This window comes from Sabethes cyaneus, chromosome 2 (genome assembly GCF_943734655.1).
Source record: "Sabethes cyaneus chromosome 2, idSabCyanKW18_F2, whole genome shotgun sequence".
In the NCBI taxonomy this organism is placed as follows: Eukaryota; Metazoa; Arthropoda; class Insecta; order Diptera; family Culicidae; genus Sabethes; species Sabethes cyaneus.
In genome coordinates, this window is record NC_071354.1 from 184,912,692 (window position 1) to 184,928,002 (window position 15,311).

General features: G+C 42.9%; 1 protein-coding gene across 5 annotated transcripts in view; it reads right to left on the reverse strand.

Moving 5' to 3' along the window:
* LOC128738118 (G protein alpha o subunit) overlaps positions 1-15,311 on the reverse strand; it is a 175,058-nt gene that overhangs the window by 96,340 nt on the left and 63,407 nt on the right. For all 5 annotated transcript variants that reach the window (XM_053832988.1, XM_053832986.1, XM_053832984.1 and 2 more), the window contains 2 exons: positions 13,427-13,469; positions 585-726 (listed from right to left, as the gene is read on the reverse strand). In XM_053832988.1, the coding sequence (XP_053688963.1) occupies positions 585-726; positions 13,427-13,469 (185 nt within the window). The remainder of the gene's footprint in view (positions 1-584; positions 727-13,426; positions 13,470-15,311) is intronic.

The window sequence follows — 15,311 nt, forward strand, 5'->3', positions numbered from 1 at the left end:
AGACACTTTCGCACCTTTTTCTCACCAACACTTTATGAATTACATAAGGTGCGATCTCGATGTAATCGATGACGGTCGCCTTTTCAACACCACCAGTTGACAGGACAGAAGAAAATTAAAATTAACAGCTTACATAGTCTGCAAACCTACCTGTACAGTACAGAAATCAACTTGTTTGCTGTGAGGATCATGTTTCCTGTGTGCGCTGTACAGTTCTAAAGGGTTCTCGTTTTCCGCCAGCCGATGCGGTTGAATAACGACGCACTGAAGTGCAGGGCACCCTGTTATCGGATACAATTTCCCTATAGGAAACGCTCTCAAAGCTCGTAGCGGTTGTGGATTTTCAGATTGTCACACAACTTGTTCGGTGTGGTCAAACGGAAGCGTAATCGAGTTTGTATTTGCAAGCTCAAACACGTATCAAATTTCAATCGAGATTTGAATTAAAGGCGACAAACGTTAGGTACCTGTGTACCTATATCGATGACTGAAAGTGTTGAGCTGTTTTATCAAAAGGAAGGGAATCGGGACTTTGTTGGATGGAGGAGACGCATGGTGATGCTGCGAGCTAACCGACTACTTACCTCTCGCTCATTGTTGCCGAAGGCGATGCTGAGGTTTGGCATCGCTCGTAATATTGCAACCAACGATTGTATCGTGTTGCTATAAACTACGGGTCGATACTGTTTGAAGTCCTCTGACGTGAAGCCACTTTCGTGAATAATTCTGCGAAAAAGAAAACAAACGTAATTGATTAGAGTGATTATAAATAGGTAATTTCCAGCAAATGAATATTTGCTAAATATAGCCGAACGGATGTGCTAGAAATAGGCCAAATCCTGTACCACGACCCCGGGTGCTGAAGGATCTACTTGGCTGCCAGAGGAAAAAGCTTTCCAATGCGATAACAAGTGGTAGGACGTATAGGTATATGTATTTCGTCCGTTGCCCTGCAAAGGCGATTAAAAATATTCTCGCTGTCTGATGAGCGAATGTCATGCTGTACGACGAACAAGCAGATCTGTACATGTAAACAACAATTTTACATCATTGGATTTTTTTTTCGAGAGCAGTACTGTAATTGACCAAACTCGTGACTTTAGTCATGACCTTGAAATGCGGTCAGGCATATATAAATATTTATTTTGAAACGATGATTCTACAATTGATGAAGGGACGGTAAGGGAAAGTAATGAAGAAGGATTTTTTCGGGAATGAAGGGGAAGGGTGGAAAGGAAGGGGGGGGGGGGGGTAATAGGTAGCTATGGTTAACAAGTTGTCGCTGTGACTCCTATCTTTTGTCCAATGCTGGAAGGTGCATGGGTCGAACCAAGCTGGACCAGCGCCTCTGTGGTTCAAAGGTACACGGGTACCAGTGAGCGACACGCCCTGGCAGGTGTTGTGGGTTCAAATCCGGTTATAATCTCTGATTACAGCTTGGTACGACCCATGCACCTTCCAGCATTGGACAAAAGATAGGAGTCACAGCGACAACTTGTTAACCATAGCTACCTATTACCCCCCCCCCTTCCTTTCCACCCTTCCCCTTCATTCCCGAAAAAATCCTTCTTCATTACTTTCCCTTACCGTCCCTTCATCAATTGTAGAATCATCGTTTCAAAATAAAGTACTGTAATGTTTTGTAAGAAACCAGGTTCATGACAAGGTTGAAAAAGGGAGAAAATCTAAAACTAAAGAGAAAACTAAAAAGAAAATCTAAAAATCCACTTTGGTAGCTTTGTTTGTATCGGCAAATTCTGTAAATTGCTGGTTTCGACGAATTGTTGAGATTCAGGTTTAGCTTCGCCAAGCTGTTCCTAGAGCAATATAATTGCGCCTAAAATGATTACTGTTCTGAGAAATTCAACAACTCGATTCTAAGCCAAAATGTTTACAATTATCATAGATAGTTAAACAATTTGCCTAGACGTGGAACAAAAACAAACCCTGTCCTATCAGTCATTGGTTTCAAAGGCTTCATGGCGAAAGTCACCAACAATCAACACAGTTTGATACAATAAATTTCCATTACAATTTCTTAGAAATATTCTTCTCTTATCAATTTCTGTTTTTTACAAAACTAAGCCTTTACCATAATTTATTTTAATGTCTGTGAGCACCCCATTCCCGCTCGAAGCAACTGCTACTCTGGTTCAGGCCAAGGTATAACTCAAGTAGAGACATTTAGACTATTGATAACCGGAACCAACAGCAATTACTTTAAATGAAACAGTTCGTCGTTCGAACGGCGCACTTCAACCTGGAAGGACTGCCATAAAATTCTAATCTATTTATCGGTATTCCCATTCACCCACCTGATCCTTAACCAGACAAAGGTAATTGTTTCCTGGAAACAAAGGAAAACTCTTTTTATTCCCCCGTACAATTCCTACAATGTACTGCGGAGCCAAGTCGTTGGTGCCATTTTTTTATTCTCCATTTCCACCTTTTCACTGAACGCTGACGGCTGACAGCCAGAGCCGGGTGAAGGTTCAAAGGGTACTCGCGTTTGCACCACACCGACCAATCGAGAACTGTCGCCCCCGTCCCCCTCACACACACACACACCCTACTTCCTCTGCCAACCATATGGCAATGAAAACTACAAAAGAAAAGTTATATGCTTCTGAATGAATTTTAAAAACGAGCCACGAGCAGCCGGAGCAGTAGTGTGAGGAGAATGGCCACTTCTCGGGCGAAACGACGACGGCGAAGTGGAAAAGTTGATCATTTTGAATGAAATGTGCGGCGAAACTCAAGAGAGAGAAAGATAATGCCGCAGATAATGGCATCTAACGGGGGTCTTTTCTATGACGTGAAGTCTCAAGAAGTCACAAATGCAGCACCACGTTGAAACTCAGTGGGATCGTTCTACGAATTCCACAGTGAAAAATGATTGAAGCAACAAATTCGTGCTCTTAACCATCAACTGAAATTGGGCCACCGACCGTAAGAGAACATAACAAGCGACAAATGTTGAAATTGACTCTTGATTTATGTCCGGTTGATATGTAAACTCCTAAGGTTGAGCCCTATTACAGTCAGTTCAGGGTTCGCCAATTCCTCCCGTACACTTCTGGTCTGGGAACAGGCAGAACGTAGCTAAACGTTGGAATGGAACTAAAATCAATAGACTTCCGTGTCGGTTTCATTACCTACGGAAAGTGTACCTACTGTTTATCCATAGGAGAAATTATCCACATCGAAAGCAGCAGCAAAAAGGCAAAAAACAGTAGTAAATTTTTTGCCTCCCTTAAACCTACTTTACGGAAAATTGATGCGATCGCGTGTGTCACCCGGTTCCGTTCTGTAGTAGGTAGGTAGTGCAATTGTAAATGAAGTAGAAACAACAAGAGGGAAGGGGTCAGAAAAAAACGGGAAAGTCGGTTGTTACTGATAATATTCACCGAACAGTAGGGATATTATCGTAAATTTGACGAAAACAGTGACATGTTTTGACATGGCATAAGTAGAATATGTAGAATGGAAAACATTTTTCTGATGGAATATGAAACGTGAATGGCAATCGACTGTTTTAGGAGGACTGTTTGGGATTGCATAGTCGTTTCAGTATATTTTTTTATGTTTGTAAAGCGAGTATTACTGTAACTAAAATTTATCTTAATTTTGTATAAAATTTATTTATCAGAGTTGTACCTTAATTTTATTGACTTTAAATTTCAGAGTCAGTGCCTGGAACTGAAAATACCATTATTCTCTCATGACAGTACTGGTATTTCGGTACAGGAAAGTCGGCCGATAGTACCAGTATTACCGGTTCCGGTACTCCTGGTATCCCAAGTCTAGTCTGAACTAATTTGCTGGAGTTCACTACGGCTTTTGCTAGAATTGGCCATGGGGGATAATTTTACGGAAATTGTCTCGTCTAGGTGCTTCCCAACAAATGATTGAATGGCTGAACTCATACCTAATCGGTAGAGTAAAGCAAAGCAAAGCCTAGGTGCTACATTCCGTAATGGAAACTTGACCTTCTGTTTTTATACGACAGCCTTCGCAACCAGTTGTTAGAGTGCACGACAATTGTAGGGCCAATTGCTACGATCTTATTGACTCTAACAGTCTCGCCTACTCGAGATTCGAACATACGACGACTGGCTTATTAGGCCTGCGTCACACCTCGAAGCCAACTGGGAGGCACAAGGCACACCTAATCGGTAGAGTACTATGTGTGAAATTCGGATCTAGTATTTCCTCGATGTTTACCAATAAAGCTGGAGTACCTCAAGGCAGCAACATGGAACCTCTGCTTTTTTTGTTGTTCTTCGACGATTGCGTTACTGCTAATTACACAATTACCCTAAGTGGAACAAGTTAGTAACCTGGGTCTTGCTGAACGCTAAATTAACATATAATTAACACCGTGAGCTGATTATTTCTAACGCATCTCGACAGCTTGGGTTTATCTGTAAGATTGGGCGAGATTTTAAGGATGTCCATTGTTTAAAATCCTTGTACTGCGCGATCGTCCGATTCGTCCACCGTTGGAGAACTGTAATTTGGTTCGATTGCCCAAGCAGACCATTTGGAATCTACTCACTACGCATCGAACATGTGCAAAGGAGATTTGTTCGATTGACTTTGCGACATCTCCCTTGGCGTCATTCCGATAAGTTGCCACCTTATGAAAACAAGTGCCGTTTAATTGACCTAAACACACTTGACCACAGACGTAAAATGCAACAGGTGATATTCAGCCAAACAAATCAACCCCTTATTAACCATAGCGACATGGGTTGGTCTATTTTTAAACACAAATTGTGCCTCTTCCTCCACCTACTGTAGAAACCACCGACCGAGAAGTCGTTATGGTTAATAAAGGGGGTTGTGCAGACTTCTTTTGTCCAGCGCCTCTGTGGTTCAAAGGTACACGGGTACCAGTGAGCGACACGCCCTGGCAGGTGTTGTGGGTTCAAATCCGGTTATAATCTCTGATTACAGCTTGGTTCGACCCATGCACCTTCCAGCATTGGACAAAAGATAGGAGTCACAACGACAACTGTTGGTAAACGGCTAGATAATGCGGAATATAGACCCCATAGTGGTCGTTAGCCTCTTATCCAGCAACTCCGATCCCGACCTCCTCGTGGTACCAGCCGGAATACGAGCAACCTTAGCGGAGATCGGGTAACCAACCCCGGTGGAAACTAAGGTCGTATACTAACCGGGAAGGAGGTATAGTGCGTCTCGGCACTATGAGATGGCAGCCCCATCGCGAGACTCGGTAGTGTTGCCCCAGTACGGCTACACACCTAAACTAAACTTAACTAACAACATTCAAGCATATTCGGAGCGGAATATTCGGCATCGACCTAGGCGACGAAATAAGGACGACGAATGGAGACTCGGGACTTGAAACTGCAGATCGCAAAATTTCGCAGGTTGCGAGCGGGTGCTGATTGAACAGCTGGAACCCCGCAAACTCGGCATCGTAGCTCTGCAGGAAATCTGTCGCAAAGGAGAGAAGGTATGGAAGATCCGTGGGGGAAAGGCCAAGTTTTACCAGAGCGGTGGCGCTACCAACGAACTGGGAACGGGCTTTGTAGTGCTGGGCGGAATGCAGGATCGCGTGATAGATTGGAAGGCGATCAACGAGAGAATGTGTGTATTGAGGATAAAGGGCCGTTTCTTCAATTATAGCATCATTAACGTGCACTGCCCGCACGAAGGTAGACCCGACGATGAGAAAGAAGCGTTCTACGCGAGGCTGGAGGCTATGTACGACAACTGCTCGTCACGGGACATCAAGATCGTCATCGGGGATATGAACGCCCAGGTCGGTAGGGAAGAAATGTATAGACCGGTGGTAGGACCCCATAGCCTGCACACCGACACAAACGATAACGGCCAACGATGTATAAACTTCGCAGCTTCCCGAGGCCTGGTGATCCGAAGTACCTTTTTCCCGCGCAAGGATATCCACAAAGCCACCTGGAGATCACCTGACCAACGTACAATGAACCAAATTGACCACGTTCTCATAGAGGGCCGGTTCTTCTCTAACATCACGAACGTACGCTCCCGTCGGGGTGCGGATATTGATTCTGACCATTACCTAGTAGCAGTACATGTGCGCTCAAAGCTGTCCACCGTATACCGGACACGTCAAAGCCGCCCTCCTCGGCTGAACATCAGGCAGCTAGATAACCCACAAGCTGCCGAGAACTACGCGCGAGTACTGAATGAGGCACTGCCTTCTTCCGAGGAGTTAGGTGCTTCAAACCTCGAAGACGGTTGGGGCAGAATACGCTCGGCCATCGGAGAGGCCGCTACCGCGGCACTAGGTATTGAGCCTCGGAGTACACAAAATGATTGGTTTGATGGGGAATGCCAACAAGCGGTGGAGGAGAAAAAAAAAAACGCTTGGAAAAAATATCTAAGTATTGCCACTAGAGAGAACCTGGCCAAGTACCGACGAGCTAGGAACCAGTTGACCACGATCCTGAGGAGAAAAAAGCGCCAAAAGGAGGACAGAGATCGTGAAGAATTAGAACAACTATTCCGAGCTAATGACACGCGCAAGTTTTATGAGAAGGTGAACCAAACTCGGAAGGGCTACACACCGAAACCTGACATGTGTAGGGACGAGGGAGGGAATCTAATTACAAACGAGCGCGAGGTGGTCGACAGGTGGAAGCAGTTCTTCGATGAACACCTCAATGGCGAAGTCGCAGAAGGAGGCGGAACGGAAATTAACCTAGGAGCGCCCATGGAAGATAGTGATGTCCTAGCACCTGATCTCCAAGAAGTCAAACGAGAAATCAGGTTGCTGAAGACCAATAAAGCCGCTGGGAAGGACCGCCTACCGGCAGAGCTTTATAAACATGGCGGGGAAGCGCTAGCAAAGGCTCTACACTGGGTTATTTCGAGGATTTGGGAGGAGGAACAGCTACCGGAGGAATGGATGGAAGGAGTGGTTTGTCCCATCTTCAAAAAGGGTGATCGGCTAGACTGCTGCAACTATCGTGGTATTACGCTGGTAAACGCCGCCTACAAGGTACTCTCCCAGATCCTGTTACGCCGGCTGTCACCGATAGCACAAGGTTTCGTAGGGAATTATCAGGCGGGTTTCATGGGGGCTCGCGCAACTACGGACCAAATGTTTACTATCCGACAGATCTTGAAGAAATGTCGGGAGTACAACGTGCCCACGCATCACATCTTTATCGATTTCAAAGCAGCATACGATACAGTCGATCGAGACAAGCTATGGCAGATAATGCACGAATACGGTTTTCCGGACAAACTGACGCGACTGATCAGAGCTACATTGGATCGAGTGATGTGTTTCGTACGCATCTCTGGGACACTCTCGAGTCCCTTCGAGACGCGACGAGGGTTGAGACAAGGTGACGGTCTATCCTGCATGCTGTTCAACATCGCTCTTGAGGGGGTGATCCGACGAGCGGGCATTGAAACGAGAGGCACGATTTTTACCAAGAGTAGCCAACTTCTAGGCTTTGCAGATGACTTCGATATCATTGCCAGGAACTTTGCGACGGCGGAGGCAATCTACGCCAGACTGAAAGCGGAGTCTAGGAGAATTGGGCTAAAAATAAATGCGTCGAAGACCAAATACATGAAAGGAAGAGGCTCAAAGGAAACAAATGCGCGCCTCCCACGGACGGTAACCGTTGACGGCGACGAACTAGAAGTGGTAGAAGAGTTCGTGTATTTGGGATCGCTGGTGACCGCGGACAACAACACTAGTAAGGAGATCCAGCGGCGCATCCAAGCGGGAAATCGGGCCTACTTTGCCCTTCGTAAAACGCTACGATCAGGAAGCATACGCCGCCGCACGAAGCTAACAATGTACAAAACCATTATTAGACCGGTAGTTCTGTATGGACTTGAAGCCGTGACGCTGCTTACGGAGGACATACGCGCCCTTGCCGTGTTTGAGCGGAAAGTGCTGCGGACGATATTTGGCGGAGTACAAACTGAAAGCGGAGAGTGGCGGAGGCGTATGAATCACGAGCTACAGGCACTGCTTGGGGAGACTCCCATCGTACATCTAGCGAAAGTTAGCAGGCTACGGTGGGCCGGACACGTCGTAAGGATGCCGGACGACAGTGCGACGAAAACGGTCCTCTTCAATAACCCCACCGGCACCAGGAACAGGGGGCCCAACGTGCACGATGGCTCGACCAGGTCGAAAGCGATTTGCGACTTCTGAGACGACTAGGAAATTGGCGACGAGTGGCCCAAGACCGAGTTGAATGGAGACGAGTGCTTGAAACAGCACGAGCCACCCCGGCTCTATGCTGCTGAAGAAGAAGAAACGACAACTTGTTAAGCATAGCTACTTATTACCCCCCTTCCTTTCCACCCTTCCCCTTCATTCCCGAAAAAAAACCTTCTTCATTACTTTCCCTTACCGTCCCTTCATCAATTGTAGAATCATCGTTTCAAAAAAAAAAAAAATATTAATATATGCCTGACCTCATTTCAAGGTCATGACTAAAGTCACGAGTTTGGTCAAATCAATGATGGTATGTCAGATGAAATATCCCACAAAATGTAAACGTAAATCATATTGCATAGGATAGTCCCGTGAGCACAAAGTCTCTCATCCAGGTTGCTCGTGAAGAAAGTTTATGCCGTCAATATTTTGTATAATGTGAAACAGTTTGAAATGATCAGCATAGACCAATTTTTGGCATTTTATTGGTAGCTGAATATCATGCAAATATAATAGAAATAATAACGAACCTAAATGGCTTCCTTGTGCAACTCTAGATATTGCTGCAATTTTGACGATAGTGAATCAGCAACTTTTATTGCTGGTTTACGTGCTCATCCAAGTCTTTTAAATTTAGACATTACAATTTGGTGATTTAGTTTATCGAAAGCGGTAGAGAAATCTGTGATTCCATCTGAGCTAGCATTGGTTATGCATTTCAATTTAGTACAGGTGCTACTGTTTATTTCGTTTGAGATCCATGCAGCATGCTTGCTAGTGGGATGGGACGTTTTCAGAAGTCAGTTGTACTTGATCGCTAGTTAAAATTTCGGAGATGAAATCGTGGTTAAACTGTTTGTGAAACAGTTCGAAAATTTTTTGAGTACTACATATAATCCGAGTTGCTATACCGCTTGTAGTGTGTGTGATGCGTTTGGTATCTGAATAGTGGAAAGTTTACTGACGTCGGGTACGTCTATTGTGCTATCACATCGCTACAACACGTGATATATTTGGCAGTGGAATAGTGACTGTACCAGGATCGGTTTACGAGCGGGACTTCAAGTCGAACGACCGTGTTGCTGCATTGGACATTTATTGGAAAATGTTGCTGGCAGTATTGACGATTCATACACGGCGAACAACGCTACGATATGCTAGCCATCCGATCAAGGTACGAAATAAGGAGAAAGTTAGAAACCTGCTAGCTATGAAGACAGTATTAATTAATAGCACGGAGGTGGAAGTGATGCTGCACCCAACGACAAACTATGTGAAATGTGTAGTGAGCTGCTACGAAGCAATCATCATGACAGGAATCTGCATTCCTGTTATTTCTTCCGGGAACTCGAAGTTGTTTTTGACATAGAATTTAGTTTTTTCAACTATTTTACCAACTCTTTCAGCAAGGAACTGGGCATTCCATACGTTACTGATCCGATGGTTGATACTATAGTGCGGAGGGACCGCTCTTGCTTATGAATTTATGAATTTTGGGCAATCCGTATATGCATGGTGGGTAGAAGCTGGTCACCTTCAGTCTTCGGTGTGTACGCGGGTCGATGTATTTCTTTGCCTTCCATCTATCGACTAATACCTTAATTTTTTTTGGAATTTTTGCTGTTGGGTCCTTTTTCAGTTTTCTGTAGGTATTTTCAACGTGCAGAAGATTTTCCATTTTGTTGTGGTATTCGGTTGATGAGAGTATCACGATTTTGCTACCTTTATCCGCTTTGGTGATCACTAAGTCAGAGTTTTCTGCCAGGAATTTTCTCCTTTTATCCATGTTTTTGGTGGTCCACTCATGTTCATGGTGTCTGGGTTGATTTTTATAATTTATATGGTTTATCATTGCGGTGGAAACATCGGTTCTGATATCATCCGTCGTATCTTTGAATTTGATAGCTCTCTCTATTTCGGCGATCATCTGCGGTACTTTTTTCCCGTTTTGTACATTGAAATTTGGCCCAACTTTAAGGTCAGATAGTCTGGTAATGGTGTTGTAGTTGTATTTTCAATCCACGTATCGTTCCCTAAGAGAGCTTGAATCTTTCGCGTTTTCAATTGTTCGACTTTCCTTTGCTGTCTTTTTTAACGTAGAACTTCGCTTTTGTTTTCTATATTAGGGTGCACTTTAGAAGATCGAAAAATGAGCATGTAACGAAAAGTGGTTATGATTTGCTCGCTTATAACTCAGCCATTTTTCAATGGATTTTCCAGATATTTGCATCAATCGATCAGATTTTTTTTTAAATTGATTAGCATAGCAGATATAAAAATAATTTGTCAAATCACTATTGGAAAAAGCATAAATAGTAGGCATTGTCAAAAACAAACGAATTAGCCAATCATATGGAAGCACTTTTTTGCTTCCCAGGTCCGGTACGACAATCTTATAAACTTGCGGTTTCGTTTATTTCGACTCTAAAAAAAAGAGACCGAACCCTTGCTTTCCAACAGGACAGGAATTATTCATTACCAGTAAACCTGAACCAAATTAAAGTTCTGAAGGTAAACAATTTGTAAAAATTCGAAACCATCCTCATTATTTGATCGATGTTATTATTTAAACATTGAACCTAGACGAACTCGATGTCCTTAAAGTAAACAGGTTTGTAAGAGTGTAAAACTATACTTTCAATCATCCCTACCCTACGATCGATCTTATCATTTGAACATTAAATCTAGACAAAGTTGATGCCCTGGAAGTAATCCGTTGAAGAAAAGAACGCACCTACCACTCCTCTTCAACCGATCATATCGATATACTATAAAAATATATTTTCTAAACTGAAGTCTTGTATAAAAACGTGGTAGATGGAACATTCTAGCATGTGAGACAAAAATTTTCAATGTTTATTTAAAGACTATGAAATGCAATGAAATTTTTTACAAGCTTTTGATTTAAAAGCTGTAAAGTACAAAAATAGCTGAAAAGCAGAATTCCAATGAAACCTCCAATGTACTTAGAACGATAATATTAATTGAAAATCTTCCAACCTGCGTGATTTTTACTAGCATTTTACATGTTAGTTGAAAGACAAGCATGCATCAAAGCGATATGCCATATTAAAAGGCGTTTTTAACTATTTTGCGGAGGCTAACTGATTGAAAAACGGGAGGATAATGCGTGCCAGCACTGTGGAACACAGCTCTCGGTGAAACAGATCCTTACCGAGTGTCAAGAATACGAAGTAATTAGAAAAAAACATTAACTTAGAATGTAATACTGGCGAAATACTATGTTTTGATGAAGTTAGGGAAGATAAAGTATTAAAATTTGTGAAATCGGCAGGTGATGATAAGAAGATATGAATATGTTAATTTTTAATTTGTTAATTTTTCCTCTTAACGCGGAACCGAAAGTGGCTAACCTTTTAGTGTTGGTGCGACAAACACTGTACTGTACATTTCATGTGTTCGTTAAAACCCTAAACGTTTATTTGAATATTGCATTAGTATTGGTAATATATGTCAAATAGCGGAGCTTGCAAACATAAACACAGCTGATCCGCACCCAACCGCACTGTCTACAAACATCCCGAAAAAGGGTTTGTTTTCTTTATCAAGGCATTCCGTTTCAATCAAAATTAACAGCAGCAACTGAACAATGCGTAGGATCACTAGGATTTAATTAATCCGCTTGCATCGGATTGCGTTTTCGATTCCTGCGTTTGCGTTTTGTTTGTTTACTTCACTCTAAGCTCATCGACGCGGCGAAAGCTGAAAGCTCTTTAAAAGCTCATTGATGTGACGAAAGTTTGATACTGTGTTGCTGCTTTTTCGGAAATCGCTAGTTCAACGAAATATGTGCGCAACCAAATATCTATTAACTAATTCCAAATTATGCATTGGTCCGCTTTTATGAACACATAATGATCGATATGATCAGTTAAATTTATTTTCCATTAGCAATTATGTTTTGCTGAGCGTTTATTGATACATAGCAGATCGATAAATTGAATTACAAATTTTAGAAAATTATAACAGCGCTGGAAGCACTGATTACGTGGCGAAAGCATGCTCTGCTAATACAGATGCATTTTTAAGGCGCAAAACAATACATGCTTCAAATGGCAGTCATTTACCCAGCCATCTTTGAGCCACTTTCGGTTTCCCCTTAAGATCTGAATGATCCCTCAGATCAAAGGCTCTGTAATAAAAACCAAAAAGAGTGTGGTGCATTTGGTATCCAAATAGTGGGTAGTTCCTACTGAATACATCTAAACTCCTCGGTAGTCGAAATTGGATGTAGTAATTCACGACGCTTCAGCTGTGCCGGTGTAGGTAACTTCGCAGCCGCTTAGCAAGATACATTCAGCTCCTGAGTCCCCGGTTCTTGGATGCACCGTAGTAGTAGGAGGGCTGTACAGCAAGGAAGCTTGCAGCAACCGAGAAAGTATTTATCTCAGCAAGTGCTCAAATTGTGTAAAAAATTTGTCTGGGAGCGCAAACCTCGGACTACGCAGTTAAGTTTGGGTTGTATCGCTATGACCAGCAAGCAATCACCGTCCGCGTCGTTTGCCAGACAGACTCCAGCTTAACTTACTTAAGCTTTCCGATGTTCAACCGTCGTACAATTCATATTACAACAGGACCTCGATAGCTGATGCTCTGTTGGAAGACAATATTGCTGAAGAGCGGTGTAAACAGTATACGATTTATTGAGCTACATAATTCTTGTCACCGATTAGATCGTACGCTGCTTTCAAACCCGCGTAGATTACACCATTTTGTGCAGATGGTCAGACATAGCACCTTGGCTTGTTTGCTCAATGTTTGATATACGGCTAAATACTTATAATGATACTACAAAAAATTATCTTGACAACAGATAAATGGATTTTTCTAAACCTGATATTATTTTAATACCACCTATTTTAAGAAAGCGGGACACCTACTGAACAGGTTTAAATCAAACACGTGAATAGCACTACAAAATCAAATAGGCATTTGACTCGATCAAACAGAATCAATCGAAAATGACGACGACATTTAATAATAAGAATGAGTGTTAAATTCCATAGCCCAAAATGATATCTACCATCGCTATTGAACGAAAACGGAAGGTCAAATTCTTGGCCGATCTGGCCGGCGTATGGGGTAATAAAATCAGAAAATTATCGCCTTTTGCTATTACAAACACTGAATTGCTCACCAACCGCAGTCGAGCCGTACGGCGGCATCAAATAAAAATATCAAAGCAAAGTGCACTTCAATACTTACTTCATCTGTTTTACGATTGTGCTTTTCCCAGATTCACCAGCGCCTGAAATAGAAAAAAAAGAAAGGCTTGTATTAGATTTACGTGAACGATACAGTTCCATTATAAATTCACCCAAATCAGTTAGAATAGCTTAATTAAAATCCAGTGAGTTTGTTGTTGGGTTCTAACCGTTTGATTTATAATTATTATTTGTCCTTTTATCTTTGAATTTGGGACTGGAAAAAGTTTACGTTTACGTTTATTCTACAAAATCCCATTCCAACACAATTAGCGACCCGGACGCAACACACCCAAAGGAGGATGGTTTCAAAACATTTCTCAAATAGAAACCGATGAAACCCATGTCATTTCGGATGCCTGCACTAATAAATCCTCATAAATCATGATTGCCAAACCTTGACTATAATCATTCGTTTAATCTTCTTTTTTTCAATTTTTTGCCTTTTTCAATTATTATTTTAGTTTACAAATCGATATTTCTAACGTACCAAGGGACCCCTTTGAAGGACGATTTGTTTAGGTTTGAGCCAAAGTGCCAATGGATAAATCATTGGCATTACATTCTTAGAACACATTCCAACCTTACTACGTCAGTTGAATTATTGTCAACTCTGTCGAGGGGATTATTTCTACGTATAAGACCCCATCGTTCAAAGATTTTCCACCCAAACACCCACCATTTCTTCAACAACAACACATCATGGCACGATTCTAAAACTACACAGATAAACCCCTTCGGGGTTGGGACCGAAGGAGGATTGTTCTTTGTTCTGCCACCACCTCACCTCGCACCATGCGAAGGCAACTTGTCATCGGGGCTTTCCGCGCGCTGCTAGGCTAGCATCGGACGGACATAAATATCAGACTTCCCGATTCAATGCCGTTCATTATCAGAGTGACGTTCGCACCGCTCAAGGCGACTGACGTCATGGCACAAATCCTCTCAATTCCGGCTTCGTACGGTACAAGTATTACCCATCCGAGCGTGAAACGGCAGCCAATGCATTTTTAATTCATTTCTGTACGGCAAATGAATTTGTGCTCCGGGACCGGGACCGGAACCGGAGTGTGTGCAATGGAAATCCCTTCACCGTGCCAGGAGGGTGTCTCTGCGGGAATCCGTGTGGTACGAGCGGATTAAAAAACCGACGAAGGTCAGTCCGTCCAAGTGGGCTATAAATACAGCTAAAGCTCATCTCTGTTCTGTGGCAAGACACATGGCCACTTTGCCGCCTTGCTAGCCAAGCCGGGGCTTAAACGGTGGACATTCGTTGCCGTTCGCTAGTCTGGCAGGAAATTTCGATCTGCTCCGTGAAGCGAGCTTTGTTTCTTCCGCATCCGAATTAGTGGGTGGCGGTACGATGACGATAGTGCCTGACAGTAGCAGCAACAGCATACGTGTGGTGGTACGATGGCAACAGCGCAGTGGTTCCAGTCCAATAGGCAACGCGGCGTCGCGTCGGTATGGGGGAAATGTTTTTCCTTACAGTCAAGATTTATTATTCTAGTCTGTGGTCTGTGGAACCATCCTATTGTGAGAATAGCAATTAAAGTAAGTGATGGACGGTAATAGATAACTTTACCCTATTCTGCTATTTGAACAGTTTATCTAAATTTAGTTCGAGACTGTTTATTCTTCCAGTTCCTCATGCATGGCTAGTGGAGTTAGTGGAGCGAATGGCGGTGTTGGTGTTCTTTGTAGTCACGTTTTCGTAAAAGCAGTACCACGGCCAAAGATACTGTATCAAATTTACAACAAGCAACGATGCAATAGGTCGGTTGTATCATTCCGGTTTTAGTAAGGTTGTCGAAAATAGTTTTATCTCTTAAAATAGAGTACATAGTGCACTGCAATCTACAGTTAGTACATAAAAATCCTCTTCA